The sequence below is a fragment of the Lissotriton vulgaris genome, chromosome 4_1 (genome assembly GCF_964263255.1).
Source record: "Lissotriton vulgaris chromosome 4_1, aLisVul1.2, whole genome shotgun sequence".
Taxonomy (NCBI): domain Eukaryota; kingdom Metazoa; phylum Chordata; class Amphibia; order Caudata; family Salamandridae; genus Lissotriton; species Lissotriton vulgaris.
The window spans coordinates 640,048,189-640,070,185 of NC_141691.1; the positions used below are offsets into that span (position 1 = coordinate 640,048,189).

Below are 21,997 nucleotides of genomic sequence, written 5' to 3' on the forward strand. Positions count from 1 at the left end.
ATAGAGTGGGAAGGGAAATTGAACATTGTAGACATGCAGGGAAAGTGATTTTCCCAGGGGGAAGGTAGGTGAAAAAGTATTTCCAAATTTAGCTCCATTGCCGTAATGTGGGGTTATTTCCAAGGATGGAAGTGGTATGAAAAAATGTTGGGGTAAGAGGATGGGAGTCTCTTAAAGGGATGTGGTCTAGGAAGGGTAACTAGGAATCATTTCCAAGAGCATTGGGCTATGGAATTAAGACTGTGGCTTAACAAATGTAAACTAGACTCTGATGCTTCCCATGGAGAGCCACAATACCAGTATTGTGATGCCTCTGAGCTTCCATCTTTTGCAACCAAGCATATCTCAAAGTAACAGTCTGCCAGATAAAGCAAGCCAGACCCATTGGCATTGCCAATGTTTTCTTGCAGTTTGGAGATAAATGAGTAACAACAAAACCTCAGACACTCCCTATCAGCCCTTCACTCCCATTCATGCCACTTTCTCTACAGCCTCTGTTAGAGGCACCTTTTCTTCCTTGCATCTTTTTTAAATCCTCCACACCTCGGCTCTTTCCTCTTCACTCACTCCTCCTTATTGTACTTCCATTCACCTCCTCCTCTTCAGCATCCGCCCACACCACAACGCATCCACTCACCTCTGAGCACTGAATTTTCTTTTAAAGTTCTCTGTCAATATTTTAACAGAAATGTGTACCTCCTTCAAACACTTTTGCATAGAATCACAATTACAGCTGGCACACACAGCCATTGCCCAGTGTTACCTAAGAGAGGCCATAGCATGTGTTCTGAACACCTTTATGACCCAATGATAGCCACTGTGAGAAACTGGCACTGCCTTTAGCCTCAATTCCAGCGCTCTCAATTGGGGATTACTGTAACAATTTTTTTTACAATCACAAGAAATTGATTTGCGTTTTGCCTCGTAAGTTTAGAAAATGGACTCGGGCCCAGGTGGTACCTGTTACAAGCTCATTATTTAATTTCTGGTGGGTCTGTGACCCAGAGTGACCGGACTCACTAAAAGCCCGTGCTATACCCAGGGCTCGAGTCGGGGTACCACGCGGGTGGATGGCGTCCCCCTACTTATTTTACCAGGGGGACGCCATCCCCCCTGCTAAACAGCTGGACTTCACTATTTGGCCTCTCTGGGACATGGAGCTCAGCACCTTTCGTGACGTCACTTCCTGTTGTGACGTCACTTCCGGTGACAGCGTCCCCCCACTTCTTTTTTGACGACTTGTGCCCTGGCTATACCCACGGTATAACACTGCATTAAGGAAACAGCAAATGTCACAATACATTCCCCGTTATATGCGTGGAAAACTGGCCCACTTTTCCAGGTGCACTGCTGGGAATGTGCGTGAATTCCCAAAATTCATACGTTTATACCCATGAGCGGAAATACTCCAGACGCAAAGCTCAGGTGTGGTGCATTAGAGTCACCCAGTCAATCCATTTCCCTGCATACCGCTAAACAACAATTCTAGGCCTGTCTCAAAAACAGACGTACATCTGCCATTTGGCATGGGTAGAGTTTACATCGGTATCGGTTCAGACTTTTCAAAATGTTTGCAACTTGAGCCTTGAAACCTACTTCAGTCGCAACCACCTTGGTGCATCTTCAAAAGGTTTTCTGAATTCCCTTATTCCCGACGATAATATACACGTACATTTACTAGCATGAGGAGAAAAAAAACACAGAACAACTGGAAACACAACGGCTAGCGTTTATCTCCCCCCTCTCCAAGGGATATATTTTCCACTGTAAAGAAACTTCACCGAACACATTTTTGGAGGTGCTCATATGTCACTCTGTAAAGGGATTTTCTCCTGCCCATAAGAGGAGTAAATGCCAATCTTTCAGGGCATGATAAGTTCTTTATGTGGCTTGTGAATAGCCACAAGTGAGTACGTTTGTGGCTGTGACAACCATTCAACTCCCACAGCCAGATATTTACGCACATGGAAAGCTCTATGTAAGTACATGGTTCCTAAACATTATTTAATAAGTTCTCAGGAAACGAGCAGCTACCACAATCAAAACTCATTCGGTGCAACCAGATTTGATAACTAAATCAAAAAAAAAAAAAAAAAAAAATCACATAGGCAATTCGTGACTAAAATAATCAAATGATGGCACGACTGCACCCGTTTTGTCTGTAGTGTCGACAGCGAGCATCCCTAAATGCTACTTTTTGCCACAACACCCAATACAACAGACTTCTGCGACCACAAAATATAAAAGTGTATGCGCAAAGTCTGGCAGCTGGCTACTGGAAGAAAACATTTAAGGGCAACCAGTAATAGACACCACCAGGGGGTCGGGGTGGATTAAAAAGGTGAGAAAAAGAGCGTTCTAGGAGAAGAATGCGGGCGGGAGGTTCAGGGAGGGTAAGGCGCGCTCGGCTAGTGGTACCCCCTCGCCCTCACAAGGACATCCCGTTTCAATCACGAACAATGGTGTCGAATCAACAACGTATTAGCGTCGAGACTTACACCATGCAGGATAGACCATAAAGCAGCTTGTAATCACGAAATCAGACACGGGGAGATGAGGTGAGGTGCCCAAAATCACAGGCTGTTGAGGCAATGCCAGTACTCGAACCTGGTTCCCAGTTGCAAAGTCGGCAGCTGTAGCTCTATCTAACACCAAGATCTCTCCCTATCTAAAGAAAAAGTCACACCGATGACCAAGTGGGATAAAATAAGTAGAAGGCCTCTAAAACGGGTATGACCTAAGAGGTTTAGCCATTTTCATTTAATGCATTTTTATATAGAGCGGACTTTACCCAAAGGTGTCACAGCGCTTCACAATAGAACCAAGTACGTTACATGGGAAGAATATAAAAAATTTACACATTGCAGAAACAAGAACAGGTAAAATAAAATAATACATGGCAGTCACTCAAAAACACAAAAAAGCCATGAGCTAAAAGGTTTAGCTATGAATCATTTTCAAAAGACGTGTCTTATGTAATGAAGGGCATGGCCTAAAAAGTATACTTAAATCACAAATTCAATTGAAGCGCGTGACCACTGTTCTGTAGAGTCCAGTGTTTGACGAGCACGTGTTCTGCGCACTTTTATGACCCAATGTGACTGACTGACACCTTCAGACAAACGCTGTCTACAGCCTCCGCTCCAGCGCTTGCAATTATGCAAGTGATTAACAGCCACTCACAAAGAGAACTCGGAGATACAGAGACTCGGCTCCATACAAGAGCAACATGCTGCACGAGAAAAACTATAAAACAATATCCTGGAAAAAGCAAACAATCAAAGAATGCACGACCAAATAAAACAATTTAAACGTAAACAGGTCCTGCATCCTTGGGATGGAATTCCTTAACGTTTGTACAGTTATTGTTAAAAATAAATATCATGGGGTCTGCCTGTAGCATAAAGCTCACGAGGACCAGACAGGCGCCTGTTACAATGTTAGTTTTTAATGACTGGCGGGCTAAGAACCAGGGAGACCCACTCCACTTAAAGCCGTAGTCCCAACATTTCCTTTGAATTGACCTTTGAGTCTCAAAGAAGGGTAATGTGGAGTGATTCTGAATTGGAACCCGAATGAAATCCGTGGGGATTAAACATTATCAGAAAAGAACGGGTAATGGCACTATGACCACTCGCTGACTGTGTTTTACTTTTTACACACATTTTTGCGGAGGCTCCTTCCTTGTTCATGATTCCGGATGTGGGGAGTGTGTTTTTTCTCGAGGAAGGAGTAGCAGAAAGAGGTAAGGTATGAAAATATTCTTGATGCATGGCTCCGGCGGGTCAGGTTTAGAGTTGCACAACTCTTACTGCGTTCACTCGTGATACTTTAACGGGGCTTGCTGGGCTTGCTGGTGTGCTTCCCAGAGAGACAGGAGATTGGGAAACGCGCGCGGCCGGCGCCGATCGCTTTCCAGAGCGTGCGCGTGACATCTCCTGTCTCCTGGGAAGCAGACCCGGCAGCATTAGTATCGCGCCTGCGCGATGGCATATGGCTTCGCCATATGCATCGCAGGCGCGAGACCTAAAAAAGTATACAAGTCATGGCATCCGGATTGTCAATAAAGCATAGAAAGTTATTAACTTGAGACACTGCCTCAGCATCTCTTAAGTGAAGTGTACTTCTTTAACGAAGCTTTTTTCGTCATACAAAACTTTAAAAACACAAATGTTTACTCTGCCTTGATGGAAATTCATGTTCATACTCTAAAAGCAGCACCTGCAGCGCGGCCTTTTGTTTTATCCCGGATTCTTTTAGGGTTCCAAGTTTATCCAACATCTATGGCTTCTCTGTCTACTGAGCTGGAGAGGCTCTATTTCCATTGCTCGCCCGAATCATGTGAAGATAGGGAGAATGCAAGTTTGGAAAATATCTTAATATTTTGGTCAGAAGCAGTGCGACTGCTCCGATGAAACACTTCTGGCTATTCACAACTTTTGGCACTTTTTAAGGACTGCATAATTTGCGCGAGTTCACTTTTTCCATCATCTGCATTTAGAACAGTCCAGTGAATGCATTTGTTGTTCACATTTTTCCTCCCCTTTATAAATAGCAGTGAGACAAGCAGCAGAAATGTCTCTGCTGTCGCTGATGTGGCAGAGACTGATGGCAAACAGTAGTCCAGACACCTGTCTCTTCGTCTATTTTCACAATGCCACAGTTGGTGAGAGGTTGCAGTGACCTAGATCAGGGTGCCAGCCACAGTTTCCGCTTCCTTCGGTTTTCTATGTCGGTCTCGTTTGAGAAACTTTCTCTCTGAAGTTGAGACCCTTTTCTCTGGTGAGGTCCAGCAGCTCCCAGTAGGAGCTAAAAGGAGAAAGAACACATTTTGAGACAGTATCAATGCACACATACATTTTGTTCAGTTAAGCAAATGTATGTGTAATTTTGAACCTAACTACAAACTGCACGACTGGTTTAATGAATCTTTTCATAGCTTACTTCATTTAAAGTGCAATAATTGAAAATGTGTTCAAGGTGACTCAGAGGTCACAGCTCCATAGGGTTAGCCTATTATTGTCAACACGAGAAAAACTCAACAAGACCATCTGACAGCTACATAAAGACCTTGGGTTGAGCAACTTCCAGACACCTCCTGGTTGTTGGAGTTCCCCCTGTACCACAGGGGAGGCGAAAACCCTTCTTTCACCCTAGTTTGTTTGAATTTCTTAAAGTGACCACCTCCAGCTGTTGGCCCATACCACTTCAGTGTTCTGCAGGTAGGTATTTATCCGACTGCACACCCAGACAATGTCCAAGATAGGGAGCATATAGAAACAACATATGCCATTTTTATAAACTCAAATAGAAAGGGAGGAGACATTCTTGGCGATGGTGTTGCACTCCGTCTTCCTCCTCCACGCCAGGGAATGTCAGGAATGTACACAGGGACGTTCCCCTCCTCTCTGAATGTAGCTTTTCTTACCATTAAGGTTTCTTATGCTATTTAGAAGGTGATGATCCTTTTAGCTGTTGTTTAAGCAAACTATTAAACTGGATTTCGGGTGTCTTCCAAACGGCCCATTTATTTATCATTGTAAATGGTTGTATTAAATGATATAATTTTTCGAACTAGAGCTGCTCTGGAGAATAGGGAAAACAAATATTAAAAGGAAAAAGACTCGCAAATTTTATAATTTAGAGATCTTGGCTAATTTAGAGATCTTACAGTGCTGAGACAAGGCCTTATTACTACACTATCAAACCATTTATTGTTCAGGGAAAGTACTGAAATTCACATTTCTCTGCTGTTCTATCACTACTGTCCACCTCCAGGACAGAGAGTTTCGAATTCTCCCTGTTATTCAGCCTCCGAATCTGTGATGTACAAAATATTGCGTTCAGTACCTCTGATTGAAATACAATTTTATAGAAGGGCAGAACAAAGAATATTGCACACAGTAAAAATATTAGTTTATGCAAAAATATATATTTTCTGCATTTGTTACCCTCATTGCCACTGGCTCCGTGGTGAAGCTGTGATTTTGTCTTGCCCATCTGTTGTGGGGTGAATCTTATGCGGTGGAGAGCATTGCCGTAGTTCTACTTTTTATGTTCATACTTTTTAAAGGGTTTGGATTTCTGCCATTCAAGAACAAAACAACAAAAGAAATGAAACCTAGGTGAGTGCTAATTCTAGAAAGAAAATCTTTAAGCAATTTTCTTTCACTCTCTCAAAATTACTGATTTGCTATTGAAAGCTTGCAGAATGGCATATCACTTGATTATTTTTTCTTTTGAGTTCGGAAATTCTTGTACGAGAATTGTACTCTTTAAATGTAAACACCCACACCATTGGAAAATCCCTGTTCCCGCCTTCTTCTTTTATTAATAGTACTGCCCCAAGCTGTGTAGGTGTGCGTATGACAGATGTCATCAGAATTGTTCAGGATCCAGATTCCCTTTGCATTGGTAGGACCCCTGATGTGAGTGGGTTTTGGAGTGAGTTAGTCTGCTATGAAGAAAGCTTACAAATGAAAAACGAAATACTATCATTGAAAGCAAACAACACACTTGCCTTATTGATGAAGTCTTGGAGGGGAAACCTTCGAAATTATGACCGTGTGTGGCACGTGTGAGTAATTAACTTTTTGTTTTACTTACTAAAACAATATAATTTAAGATTTTTAGTGGCGCTGCCTAGTTTAAAAATAGTATGTTGTATTTCGCTGTGGCTGTGCCACATGATTAGTTTTCACTTTCAAATATAAAGTCATTTTTCAGGCCTGATTTCTACATGATTTTGCACTTTAATGATATGTTTATGGGTCACTATGAGATATTGAAACTTAATGGTGATGACGCTGTGAGCTATCTATACTCTCCCCCCAGAGCTGATGCATTTACATAGATACAATTATCAGAAGGGCATAATCATAGAAAATTGGTTTAGAGATATTTAAAGGAGACACTTTGCCTCAGGGTGTCGCTGCGCTAAATAGGATACCTGTCAACACAGCTGGACACAGTGACAGAAAAGTACTTGGACACTCGCCTATACACTGCTTTTACTGGCTGGCAGTTGCTAAATGTCTTGTGACAGTGTCTTAGCGTATTTTCTAACTGTTGGCTCTGACCTGAGTTTTCGGTATGATGGAGTTTATAGTCCATAGGTCTTTTAATGGATTTCACTTTTATGACCCTACAACTCAGAGAAGGTTTGTTACTGAATGATGCCCAAAAAGTTGAAAGTAGTTCTACAATGAAACAAAAGAGAGTCAGTGGTTTCACATATTAATATACATCTGAGATTCATCCAATCCTCATTGAGTCCTAGTATTAAATGCATGATCCACAATCATGTGGAAAATATCTCATGCAAATTTCTCTTTGTCATCATTTATCAAAGAAAGTCATTATCCTGGAGCCTTGTGTGAAGAAGTAAGTGCATCGTTACTGCTTTCATATTAGTTGATGAGATAATTATAGTTGGGCTCTACTGTACAAGTGCACATGAATCCTTTATCATCAGAAAGTGTGACCACTAGTATATAAATGTGAAACATTGTCAGTTTGGTCTGGACCGTTCAGGTTTGAGGTAACAAATTTTGCCTAGGTTGAAAGATATCAATGACCATCTCAGTGAAATAATTGTTGCTTCTCATCCATCTAGGAAGGGTTATAAAACAATTTCCAAACAATATGAAGTCCATCATTCCACAGAGAGAAAGATTATTTACAATAAAGTTAATGACTGTTGACTGATGCCCAGGAGTATTTGTCTCAGCAAATTCACCCTGAGATAAGACTAAATCATGACACCCAGGGATCCACATAACTTTCTCAATACAATATTCTTTAGAGTTCATCATTCATATTTACTAAAAGATTAAACAAGTAGGGCTTTAACCACTTGGCTGCTAGGCGTTCCCCCCGCCCCCCTGTGCTGGAAATTGCCATTTTAGTGGCACCATGACGAGCTCAGCTCGTCATCAGCACACAACACCCGTGGGTGATGACGAGCTGAGCTCGTCATCAGCATCGAAGGGGTTAATGGCAAGCCCACCAGAAAAATAGTTTATTTTTCTGCGAAAAGAACTTTGTTGCATTGCATGGCCTAGGTTTGTAAAACAGCACATGAATGAACGACGGGACTTCTCCAAGAGTGTTGTCTAGGCATAGGAGGCCAAAATGAAGTTGTTTGAATATAATGCACAACAGCAGGTTTCGCAGAAACAAAGCAGAATATAACCTCAAAAACCTCACCTGGGCTCCTCACACTCATTGAGTCAACCATTAATGAGTATAATGTTCAGATTGCTTTTGAACATTATTTTATAACTATATATTCTGGAGAACTTGTTTTTTCCAGCTGCAAAATCGATAAGGGAGATTACTGTTTCACTTTATATCTGAGGTCCAAACCTACTGCCATCTTCTGAGTTAAGCCTTCACTGCTTTAATATAACTAGCCTTGGCGAGTCAACTCTGCAAAGGAAGTAACATGTTTATCCAATTAGAGTCTATTAACATTAAAGCCCTTGGACACTAGTGATGAGTAGCAGTAAGTACTACAATATACTACTTCGAAATGACTGCCTGAGCTAGAGAAATGACTTAAAGACTGCTTGTCACCTGTGGTTCAGATTACGTCGGCACGCTATATCGTTTCAGGAGCTGTATGATCCAAATAAACAACTGGAGGAGTATAAGCAAGTTATAATTAAATGGCAGCAAGACTGATATCATCTTGTTGTGGAGAGCTGAGGAACTCTGGGCACAAGATTGGTGGCCCTCGGAATTGGGCACATGTCCCTCTTCTAAGTCAGCAGTGCGTAACCTGGGAAATTACCATAGAGAGTTCTCTCTCTATGAAAACCCATGTTAATCAGGTTTAAGGGGTCTGCTACAGGATTATGCGGAACCTCCGCAAATCTTTAAGTGGCTACCCATTGAAGCGAGGAAACCATTGGTGCAATGGCTTGTGATTAGCCGTCTTGATTATGGAAACGCTCTGTTTACGGCTCTAAATAAAAGACTTGCTTTCCAAGTTCCAGATCTATCAAAATACTGCTGCCAGACTTATTCTTAATCCTCCACCTAGATCCCCCTCCGCCCCTAATCTTAAAACCCTCCACTGGCTCCCGGTGCGACAAAGAGGCCATTTTAAAATCTTAAGTCTCACACACAAGATAATGTATGACACTGGCCCACACTACCCATCAAAAAAACTTCAACGGTATATACCCCAGGAAGATCTTTAAGGACTAGTACTAAATCATACCTTGTTCAGCCTCGCATTCGAACCTCACGTAATGGTGGCCGATCATTCTCTTATCTTGCCCCATGCTATGGAATAAACTACCCTCACACCTCTCGTCCATAGTCAACCACAAATGCTTTCGTAAAAGCTGAAAACCTGGCTTTTCTCTCAGTAATTTCTCCTTTCAGTTTTCAGGTTGCTGTCTTTATTACTGTCTTTTTGTTGCTAGCGCCACGAGACCTCCCGATTAAATGTGCGCTTTACAAGAATATCTGACATTGACATTAAAGTTATCACACTAAAAGCACACAATACCAAAGACACCAGAATTGTGAGGCCTTACAATCTTATTTTAAAGTCTCTGGTTTTATTTTAACATTCTTTATCACACAACACTATAAATAACTTGTGACGGTAACTCTAATCAAATCATAAAAACACCTCTAGGATGTTTTATAATGGCACAAACATGAGAGCACTGTGAGTGTTAAATGCCGCTTGAAAGTATTGGTGATACTGTTTTTGCCACTTTGTAGTCATCATCTTTTGTGATTGAAGGGTTGCAATGTCTGCAAATGGGGCGAGCATTTTCCTCCAGTTCCTCTCCCTCATCCAAGGTGTTGCCACCTGTCCCAGCTTTCCTCTTATTTATAAACTAGTGTCAGTAGGAGCTCTTGGAAGCTGGTTATAACATGAAATATAATAGTAAAACATGTACGTTTAACGATCTATGAAGTAGCTGATTTATGGCGCGATTGCAGTTTTTTTCCTCGTATTTTGCCAAGAGCAAATGCTTTTCTTGAACATTATTGTATGCTTCGGGATAGGAAAGTTTCTTTATCTGTTTTTGCAATATTTTGACTTTTAAATTCCTTATGCGTTTTGAGCTGTTGATGATTTATGGGAGTTTGTAGTGGGTTTTATCTAGTGTTAACTTTGGAATTCCTACTGTTCAGAAATTTGAACTTTACTAAGGCAATACTTGATTATAGATTTTTTTTCTCTGATCTTTGTCAACCCCTTCTTGGGCAAGAGAGATCACAAAGTGGTAGAATCCAGGATGGACCGGGTACTTAAAATGAAAAAAATGCATAGTTTTTCTTTAAATTCACAGTGATGAATTCCTTCTGTCTTGTCAAAAGACCAGCTAAATGTGATTTTCACTACTTCTTTGCTTTCTTTCTACTGCTTCGATACTTATTTCTGTTACCAAAAATGAAACCTATGTTTTCATTTGTGTCACTCTATATCTTGTCTGGACCAATTTACATTTGCACCTTGTGTTCAGAGGCTTTTAAGAATATTCATATAAGACCAGGGCAGCATTTGTTTAATTGTAAACTATTCTTTCAAAGAAATACAACTTAGAGATTCCCACTATTTCCTTACAACCAGAATTTGACTTTCTGCACCTACCAGTTAGCCAAGTCTGTACTATTTAACCCAGCATATTCAAGTATGTTTAGGTTAGTGAACAGTGAGTTTGTGAATCCATTGTTTACTTCCTGTTAACATCAAACTTTATTTCGAGACATCATCGAGCTGCACAACACTCTACACATGTAAACTGGGCATCTATTATGAACATATTTCTTTAAAATCTACATTCAAAATTGCACTATCTTATATTTTGTGGTTCATCGGGGATTTAGCTAGGGATATTTGAAGCAAATAGGTGTGTACTCATTAGTAATAGTTTCTGTGTGAAACATTCTGTCTGTTCCTTCATTGTGGGGTGACTAGTAATACAGAGTCCCGGTTTAAATTCTACAAACTGGGAGATATCCTAGTCGAGCTTCAGTTCCTTCTAGTGTCTGAGCCTAGCCTTCCAGTCATTTCTGTAAATTTGTAATTAATTTACACATTCGTTTTCTTGTTGACTCAGTTTGATTGTTCCAAGCCACTCCACTCAGTCTCACCACAGTTGTAGATGTGCCCTCATTGTTGGAGATTCAGAGCTCATCAGTGTAATTGTGTGTATGTATGTATGTATGTGTTGGTATTTGTAAAGTACAAACCTAGCTCGAGAGCTAGCTTATTTGCTTGGTAAGCTGGAATCTTATTGTTGCAGGTTTTTATAAGTGGTGCATCTGGTCTTGAAGATGAGCCAGGCTGGTAGGGGAGCCAGTGTAAGTCTTTTAATATATTAGTGATGTGGTTGAATTTCTTTGAGCCCTTGGTGGGCTACATCACTGCATGTACAATGCCTTAGAGGGCGCTTTGGTGGTATCAGGGAGACTGCTGAGCAGGGCATTGCCTCCATCCTAATGGGAGAGGACTAAGGCTTGCACAGTTGACGCTTTTGCCAAACAAGAGAAATGTTGTCTTTGTGGGGTGTAGCTTCAGAAAGTTAGTTGACACCCACGATTGGATGAGTTTGAGGCACTGATTGAGTCTGTATGTCATTGCGCGAGGATCATTTTAAGTAGAGTTGGGCATCAGCTTATTGCTGGATCTTGATACTGCTGTCTGCAACAATGATTGGGATCCATGAAGATGAGAATCAAGATGATGTGAGCATGAGGATGGACTCTTGGGGTGCTCCGCAGGAGACGGGGATTTTCCTTGAGCTTGTGGAGACTGTTTGCACTGGCGTGTGCCAGTGGTTTCAGGCTGTCCTAAAGTGGGTAGGAGCAGACACCAAAAAGGCATTGGAAGATCTTGCTTCTAGATTTGGGGGTAGGTTTACAATCTTCACAGGTGATCAGCAACAAGTTATATTTATGAATTGTGATTTGTCGGAGAACGTTCTTCAGTGCAATTATGTATATTTAATTCCCTGTAAGAGATTATTTTGCTAAGAGCAAAATAATCTCTTACAAGAAGTTATATACAAAAGCTGCAAGAGGTCAAACAGGACCAGGATACTGGGCTTCTTCCTGTCATTTAGAAGGAGGGTGTAATCCACTATTTGGAGGGTGTCTGTTTCAGTGCTGCAGTGTGGTCTGAACAAACATGCCTGCGTACAGGCGTGTACCTTCACCGGTCATTTGTAAGGGGGTGGCTCTACTCTGTTTTTAACTCCTTCCGTGCTCATGAGTGTGCGCACGAGAGCCCGGGGCAGTCCGCGCCACGCCCGCAATTGGAATGTCCAGCACCGTGGCAGAATTTGCGCCGCAGCCAACGAGTTAAGCCAGAAATTGAATATTTTACTACTCAAGCTGGCATCTGATGCAGATACCTGCAATGCGCTCAGTCTGTTGGACAGAAGTTTACTGGTGCCTATAACAGAGGACAGAATGTGCAACCTCTGGTATTCCTTGTCTTTATGCCTGTGCGCTGTCCTTACACAAGACCACTCTAACTGTCAAACATAGTGTTTACATTCATAGACGTACCCCTCTTTCTCCATTAACATCTTATTCTCCTATCCATGCACAAAAGTTGATTCCATCATAAGCTGTGCTTTTGAAAGACTTGGGATAAGAGCCACGCAACTAGTTTTGAGGTTCATGCTTCTTCATTAGAGCATAATTGAACTATAATCACTGGTTTATGACACTGGCTGACATTCATTGTCTGTTTTGTTTCTTAATACACAAACATACTTAATGTAGCAGCAATAATCTGTCATAATCCCATTTTGAATCTCCTCAGGCCAACTTTCAAAACCAGAACATAAGCTAAAATGAGTTTGCTTCATGCATGATTTTCAGCGTGAAAATCCATTTGAGATCATTTAGCAACGGGCCAGGATGAGAGGCTGCACTTGAAATGAAATGATTAATCGCCTAGTGATGAAAGATTAAGTATAGTTACTGTGCTGTTAAATTGGCATTATTCACATGAAATGGAACCAAACCTACACAATGTCATGGGTAACATGAATATTTCACAAAGGGAAGAAGAGGTCGATATAAGAGGCACACTTCTACTTTCTGGTTGTGGTTGGTGCATGCTCCCTTTTCCTCTCTGCCTTAACCTACCGACAACTTTCTGGCAGCTGCGTTTTAAAGATGCATAGCATTCAGTGGCATATTGCATAAGCCTGATGTCACCCACCCACACACAGTTGTGTGCTCAAACGTGTTTTTCACCAGCGGTTCCAATACTAAAGACTGATGGGAGGTAAACAACATTTTATTTGTTTGCTCGTATTTGTTCAGCTTATGTGAGCGCTTTCTGGATGGAAACGACACACCCAATTATTCTCAAAGTTTGGCAGATGCTTGGTGACACACTAGTGTGATTAAACACGCGTGTTAAGCAAAAGTCCATGTGAATGTGTGGCTGAAATTTGAGGTAATTGGAAAAGCCTCTATAATTCAAGAGCAGACATGTAGTGCTTAAATGAGCCAGAAAGATGAGTTTCCTCATTTGCCTTGTGCATGCTATGAGCCTATGTATGCCATGAATCTAATGCATTCAAATATAGTAACTAATGGACCCCCTTGAAGTACATAAAACAGATCTATTGTCAATGCAGTTTATCGCCTTCCACATTTGGTCATTCCCACTTCTTTATTTTATTATAGTAGATTTGAAATAGTGCGTTGCTTCCAGATGAGGAGCCAAAGCGCTTTAGTCAACCATTAGTTTGCTATGTCTTGGAGGAGTGCTTAGATGGAAGTGTTGAATTACATCGTTTGGGGGTGTGCATGGTGTGCTAGACTGGTGCTCTTCTCCAGAGTGAAGCTCTTAACGGAATGTTATGTTGCTGTAACGAAATAACTAAACCAAGCAATAAATAAATACATGCATAGATCCTGTCTTAGGTTGATGAGCCTAAGGCGAGGGAAGAGGAGTGAGGTGCGGCATGCATGCACTTTACAGTAATTGTGTCTGGTTGGAAAGGTCTTATAAAGGCCACACATGCATAACAGAGTAAAAATCCAGGACATGTCCTGGATGTAGGCAGTCATAGTAGATGGTGCAGGCAGTCACCACATCTGAGTGACCCACAGGTGTGGACTGAACACAGGATTGAGTGTTCTTTTTGGTCCATACACAAGTGACAGATAATTTACCCACAGGCATGCACTGGATGCATGCGGACGCAAATAGCCCGATGAGTCTGTCGGTCAGCAGCGAAGAGGAAAACACAGTCCGAGCAAAAGTATTTTAGAGACTGCACAGGAACAACAGAGTAGCAGCCCATGGACATGTGATAGTTACAGATAACTAGGGCAAGCGACCTAAAAAACAGTACAAGAGTGCTAGAGATGTAACCCTCAGGCATGCACAGGACAAATGCAGGCATAGCACATGCTCTTTAGTTAGCTAACCAGGAGCAACAGGGCAGCATGCCCCAATATTGCTCTAGATTTGACCGGATTGCCAGGTCTTGAGGTATATCACAGGGACCCACACACAAATGAAACTCGACAATCTGAGAAGAAAGGAGACAAACGTACAAAAAAATCAAATAACATCAGAAATATAAGTTAAAGCCCAAATACTCAATAGCATGCACAGGTTATGGGCAACCATGGTATCAGCTTTCTATAGTTTACTCAGGACCAACACAGGAATAGCCCATGACATGCCATGCATACAATCAGACTGCATGGCAAATGATATATAGAGCTCCCCCCAGCATGTCCTCTCATCAGGCATCCTGGGTAACGTGTTGCATAGGTTCCCCTTAGAAGTGAAAGCAGAGCGACTCACAGGCATGTTCTAGATAAAAGATACCTAGATAATATGCTTCATAGGTTCAACCCAGGAGTTATAGGGAGCAATATCAGCAGGGTTCTGAGATCCGCGGTAATAGCGTTGGTAGTAGAAAACTAATGTAGAATGAAAGTGGTTGGTAGATTAGTCGGAGTAATGGATGGAATGGGTTTAAGGAAATATTTTCTTGTGTAGAAGCTCAGGAGCCACCTGGCCCCAACAGACACACACGCATACACAATAACTGGGAAGACACAACCTCCACTCCCTTCACCTGGATGCTCAAGGGGGTGGGTTAAACAGGATAGATGACCTGGCTGATCAAGCTAAGCAGCACAGAAGATTTTCACAGCATAAAAAATTACTAGAGTAATCTTCGAAGCCAAGGGAGCAGGCTTAGGAGGGGAAGAAAGTAAGACAGCCGGGGTCGCAGAACAACACGCAGGTGAAAAATAAGCCAAAACCCCTGCATTATAGAGCGAGCACATGCAGCTGGTTAACTTTAAAACATTTAAAGAAGCAAGCACTTCAGTCTAGCAAGTTCAGTGCTTTCAAGGGCGCATATTTACCCAGTACAAAATGCACAGTTCTCAAGCAGCACATAATGGTTCCCCAGAGCACTGGGGAGTGGCACTTCATGACTTTCCCAAGTTGGTCCAGAGCAGAAGTACTATGTTGAATCTAGATCGCGACTGGTCAGAGAGACAAGTATAACAGCCCTGTCCTGCATTAAGCCCTAACATAAGTTGGCCCTAACACAACGCTGTTTGAGTTCTCTTACATAATGTTGAACTGAAACGTAGATCATATGTACTACTTTTGATGTTTTCTGCAAACCTCATCTATTCTAAATGTTAAATAAACACACTGCATCAGGCTGGGCTAATAGTGCATGATTGGAGAGAGCATTGCTTTTACCAGAAGCCCACACCATGGCTGTTAGTCAGTGGAATTGATCGTGCCAACAATAGTTAACAACTGGCAATCCCCGAGAGGTGGTAGATCTGAACCCTTTATACTTGATTATCCTCTAACACACATACTTCCACCTGTGCAACATGGACTTACTAGCTCAGTGCATTTGGTGGATGGCGTTATTGTGTCGGTTTTCAGGACAACTGAATTTGGTGGCATGTCTTGTTGAACTAAGCTAGCTCTGTGTGTTAAACTTTGCTGTTGCCTTGCCTTATTGCAAATGTTGTCTCTCATTTCTTCATGTTCTTTGCTGCGCTTCCTTGTCCCTTTTCTTCTTAGCCTGTTCTCTCCACTAACCACTCTGTCTACATCTTTCTCCTCAGCCAATAACATCTGAGTTGTATGTGATTCACGGGTGCATCTAGTTACATAAATATGTCCCACCGTTGACAGAATCCTGTTGCTCAGTTTTAAAATGATTATCATTCACTTACCGTTTCACATTGAAAAATCCGTAGTTAATGTAATGCTGTAAGGTGGATTATTGCAACAGCCTCTTGGTGGAGCCCCTGAAGTTTTTCTTCCATCCACCCATTGACAAACATATCAGCTTTGTACACCGGTACCATACAGTCTTCCATGCTACCCACCCTTTCCCCATTATAGACTATGGGCAGGCTGGTCATCTGCCAGTAGCACGGTCCTGTTTGAGCCCCTCTGTTTATTTTTTCTTTCAGGCAATCCTCTGTGTGTCCTTCCTAATCATGCAGGCTTCATAATTTCTAGATATTTCAGCTATTCAGTCACTTTGCTCTTAACCATCCCTTCCTATCAGTGTCTACACTGCTGAGTGCTACATTGTCTTTCCCCTCACTTCATCTGTTTGGCCCCTACTCTAGAGCTACCTCCCATCTCAACTCGAAGAGGCTGGGAGTCGCTGCTTATTTACCATGCATGAAATCCTAATCTTGTCCTAAGAATAATATTCAAATGTGTCTGTCTTCATTGAGCACTCCTGGCACACTGAATGTTCTTCACTAATTTGTAAATATGTATGTTTCTCATACTTCTCGGTTTCTTAATCTGTCTAGTTGCATCGTCCACACACTAGCACATCACCTGTGACCACACACCTTGCTTAACTCTGCTGTGTATAAATGGCCAGTTGCATGTAGATTTTTTCTTCTTGAGATGTTAGTGTTCCACCTAAACAAAAAATCATTGATGTACAAGGTATCAAAAAATAACATTGTACAACAGTTTTGTATGTGAATATGAATATTTCGCACCAGAAAAAATTAGTCTGGTAAATGATCTGGATATGGGAAGTATTTTCCGATTTAATTTCCAGATATTCACAAGAACATGAGGTCGATGCCTGTAGGGTATTAAACAGATGGAAATAAATGCATGTATTACTTTGGAACATATTGCACTGAGGATGTTGACAATTAAACATGTATAACAAATTAATCATAACTAAATGTGTTTCATGTAGTTAATTTGTCTTATCTTTTTAAACCGTTGTAGTGTGTGAATGTTTCAAGATCAGTGTCTGCCTGCCTTAACTTGAGCAATAAAAACGACTTTAGTGTAACCATACACCAGTTAGACAAGCTGTTAGTTCAAATTATTATAAATTACAAACATGCTTCCTGAAAAAGATGGCATTTGTTTTAAAAAAAGCATTCTTTTCTTGCTCTTTAGCCTCAGAGACCCGTAGTTACCCAGAAACCCTCAACAACACCCTCGCAATGTCGGACAGCTCTGTTGGAGCGAACTCTGCCCTCTTCAGGACGGAAGTGTCATCTGCTTCTTCCTGTCAGCGAGCCTTTGCCTCTCCATGCACCCTATCAAGCCTCAGTCCCGCATCCAGAGGGGAAAGGTAAGAAACTGATTTAACCTCAAATACTTTAAATCCGGTATTTTGTTGTCACTTCGAAGACATTCCACACAGTGTGAGGTGGCTTGAGGCCAGACCGATTTCTGGGAAGTTGTGAAAGTAATAATGTCTTGCAAAGTAGCACTGTCAAATGAAGTTCTGTATAAGCTTGTAGTTGTGTCAGTCAGAGTCCTCGGAAAGATGCAAACTTTTTCGGGGGATTTATCTTTTAGCCGTGCAAAGCAGTTTCACAGTACGCTAAAGTCTTTATTTTAAGAGTGTGAGAAATTAATGCACGTAGTGCTATAATTGATTTCCTCACTCCATCATCTCTAAATTGCATAGAAATAAAATGTACCTCTATAGGGTGGAATTTTGTCTATCCCCGTGCCTTACTTCATTTCATCTGGGTTATTTCTGAATCTATTGCAAAACTATATATATATATATATATATATATATATATATATATATATATATATATATATATATATATATATATATATATATATATATATATATTCCAGTTTAGTCTCCTTTAGCCTCATGAAGCGAAGTCCATCAAACTGACTGCTAATGACATTGACTGCAACCTTAAATTCATACGACTTCCAAACCCCCATGTGATGCTGTTCTCTGCTGCCACTTTGGGGACAATGACCTAGCCACTTTAGATTTTCCACTTTCATATGTTTTTAATCTCCTGCACGTTTGATAAATGTGTCTTCAACAGTCCGCTGCAGTTTTATTTTGATATAGAAGTCAGTGGTAACCCCACTCACTTAACTAGTTTTGTTCAAGTGTATTTGCCTTTGTTGTTGTATTTGAGGTTTGTTATGTAGAGATTGTGATTTCTGTTAAAAACATCTGACTTAGGAAGAGGACTGCTCGGGATAGGATTGTATGTGCACTCGATACTGGGAAACGTCCCAGTGCAGCATGGTAAAATTGAACTTGTACAAAGCTGTGAGAGAGGACAGTGGGTGCAGAATACTTATCCAAGCAGTCCTGTTCAAATATCATTTATGCCTTTCAACTCCCATGGGTTCCACCAAATCATTGCTTCTCCATCTAAGCTTTACATCATGTAAAATCCATCTTTTCTTAGTATTGCAAAAGAATTTTCCAAAAAATAAGTCTCAAAGCATATTTCTCACATCTGGATTTCCCATCAAAACCTGTGTTTCACGACATCAGAAAGACCCTTCTCAGATGTTACAGGAGTTTTGAAAAATGAACTTGGTATGCAGTTAATTACCCTTTGTGTCTTTGAAAAACAACACTTTTACTACTGAAGACAAGCAGAGATATTTGAATAGCTGCAAACAAATTCTTTTTTTTATTTATTGTTGTGAATCATGTTTTCCCAAAATGACACTTTTTGACAATTTTCGAGTGCCATGAAATGCAAACATGTTTAGTGGTAGTCAAATATAATTTGGAAGCATCATACTATGAGTGATGATCAATATGACTAAGATTGTTATAGTGGGGGGAGGAGCCAAGATGGCGATCGGAGCAGACCTGTAGGCTCCCGGCTCCGCCAGTCCGTTTTTGCCGTGCCGATATCCTGAATCCGATCCTGGTTCACTCGACGGCAGATGGTGTGCGGAACGGCGCTGATCTCGGCGGTGCTTTTCCGGACCCCTGACCTGCCCGGCAGCCGCAGTTATTTGCCTCCTAGCTCCCGGCCCTGGACCCCGCTTCCGTGGGCTCCTCCTTCCGTGCCTCTGAGACCTGTTGCCGGCCGGAGTGCTCCGTCGGCGCCGGCTGCTGCGCAACCTGCGTGGCCCCTGCGAGGCGCTGCCCGAGCCTGATCACCTGGGATAACGCGATGCAGACGTGGAGAGGGCAGTGACTGCGGTGCTGTGGACCCCCATCTTAGCGGAGCCTTTGTCTGAGGCGGCAGGTACGGGGAGAAGACTGTCCGGCCATTTTGGGTCGCACATAGTTTGCTGACCCCGTGCCTCGCTACCCGGGATTGCAGAGGGGCGCCTAACCTGCACGGATTGTTTTTGGGGCACGGAGTACGATACTTAGCCAGCGGCTACAGGAGGGTGCGCTGGTGCTCCCCTAACACCGGTGCCCGTCACGGAACTAGGTCGCAATGGCTCAGTGTGCCGCCATGCCTGGTGAGGAGCTGCGCCCGTCCACGCCAGAGACCAATGCTGCCCTGTCTACAGGGGGTCCCGAGACTCGAGAGATCCCCCGGGGACACAAGACCCAGGGACTACAGCCTGAGATTTCTCTTGGCACTGTCCTGTCAGCTTTACGGGACCTCCGTTCAGAAGTGCGCCACTGCAGCCGGGAACTGGGGGACAAGCTGGATTGCTTAGCGTCTGTGTTGGGCTGGGGCACTAATGCCTCGGATTTGCAAAGCTGCCGCCTACCGCTGCCTGCAACGTATGGGGCGCCAGCGCTCTCTCCTGCTTGCTACACATCTGAGCTCGATGTTGGCTTCGCTGACGCCCAAGATCACCAGCCTGATGACTCCCCTCGGGACACTTTGTTTCCCCTCCAAGTGATGTGTGCAACATTGTGGCCGGACTCCCTAACGTGTGTGCCTCGAGAACTGTCTGTAACATCGTGGCTGCTTTCTCCTTCAGCGCTGTGCCTCTTGCCTACTCTGAATACAATATCGTGTACTCCTGGTGTAATTATGGAACGTTATGCTGCACTCGACGGACTCCCTGCTGTTTCATCGTGGCCATTTTGTGCTCCCTTGTTGCTGTCCTCTTTCCTCTCGCCACTTTGCTCCTTTGTTCTGTGGCGGGCGGGCCTCTCCTGGGGAATACGTCTGGGGGTGTATCCACGTTCGGGTCAGGGCTAGGCCGGTTTTTTCCTGTTTTTGGCTGCTGGGCTGGTGGACCGGGGTTTGGGGGTGTATCTTGTGTCCGGATTGCTTGACCGCTGTTGATTGATGCTTTGCTCCTGTGTTGCCTTAATGCTTGCCGTTTATCCTGAACTTGGGGTGGAAGGTGTATTAATGACTGGCGGGAACCGGGTTGCCTGGAATTGATCCTCCTCCTGTCTTCCTTTTTTGTCTTTGAGAGTGGTAGATTAGGGCGTCCTTCTCTCCCTCTCTATATCACATGGAACGTTTTTCTTTATCTTTTCCTTCTCTTTCTTCGTCTTGCTGTATTTCGGGTTTATTGGGCGACAGACACACTGCAGGGGGGGGGGGCAGGCCGTAGCCTCCGCATGCGTGTAGGGTGGGGGGTTAGTAGTTAGAACTTAGTCATTATTTCTATGGTGCCTTCTTTTATTCCTATTTTTTATTTTCACTTTTGGTCCGGGTCCATGCCTAGGACCGGGTGGCGCGCGAGGGGGGTCTTCTACTTGACTCTGAGGATAGCTGCCTTACTGCCCGGGGGGAACTCACTGGTTGGTGTTGATATCCTGCATATATGTTTGAAACTGTGGTTCTGCTCCTTCCGCATGGATCCTTCTTTATTTCCTTTTTGTAAGACTTGAAACAGTACGATTTGTTGCAATGCTTGCTTTAAAAAACCTTTTAAAATTAACCTTCATTGATTCTGGGACATGGTACTGGGGTAATTGAAGTGTAATTTAATGGTTGCTTAAAATGAGGAGTAATACTATGTCACCGTAACGCTGCATTGGTGCTTAACTGTTTCCGTGGCCGGCCGGTGGGTTGTAGGCCCGTATCTGTTCTGATTTGATGCACAATAAAGGTTTTCAAAAATTAAAAAAAAAAAAAAAAAAAAGATTGTTATAGTGCTTTTATCCTTGATCGACTTAAATCCTAGCAAGTTCTTCCCAATGAGATAAAAGGGTGTGCTTTAATCATTGGAATATTGGTGTGGTTTTAGACTCATTTGTCCACAGTTATCAGCTTGTCCTTTAACAATACTTGTTACTGTCTTGAGGATATATGAAGGTCTCTTTTCTCTCATATGCGATTATCTGAGTAGTTCAGCTCTTAGCAGCTTCCTGAAGAGAAGATAATTTGCCTGCAACATCCAGACCTGGGGGAGAATATTTCAGAGAGTATTGCTTTTGCATCCAGAGGTGGCCTCATATATTTAGTCTTATGAAATTTAGTTAGCAGCCAATGAGCACCGTGGCTCTTTCAAGACATTTCAGAACTTAGTTTATGGCTAGTTTTGGATGTATCAATACCATTCTTGATCCTTACTGCCACTGCAAGCCTGTGGCGTATCTTAGAGTGGCTTAGGGGTGTTTGTGTTTCTTCGAGTTGAGAGCTAATCTTCTTGCTTGGTTTTATATCTGTAATAACTTGTGTACAAGTTTCTTGGGTAATCCGCTGTAAACCACATTTTTGTATTACTTTCTGGCCATCTCGAAAGCCCTTGGTAACTCCAGTACAGTGATCACTTTACAGGAAAGGTGGAATCTTG

The 21,997-nt window shown here is 42.5% G+C and overlaps 1 protein-coding gene across 6 annotated transcripts in view; it reads left to right on the forward strand.

Moving 5' to 3' along the window:
• The window catches only part of TNS3 (tensin 3), an 838,360-nt gene that overhangs the window by 770,372 nt on the left and 45,991 nt on the right, over positions 1-21,997 (forward strand). For all 6 annotated transcript variants that reach the window (XM_086964904.1, XM_086964903.1, XM_086964909.1 and 3 more), the window contains one exon: positions 17,441-17,618. In XM_086964904.1, coding sequence (XP_086821030.1) covers positions 17,441-17,618 — 178 coding nt within the window. The remainder of the gene's footprint in view (positions 1-17,440; positions 17,619-21,997) is intronic.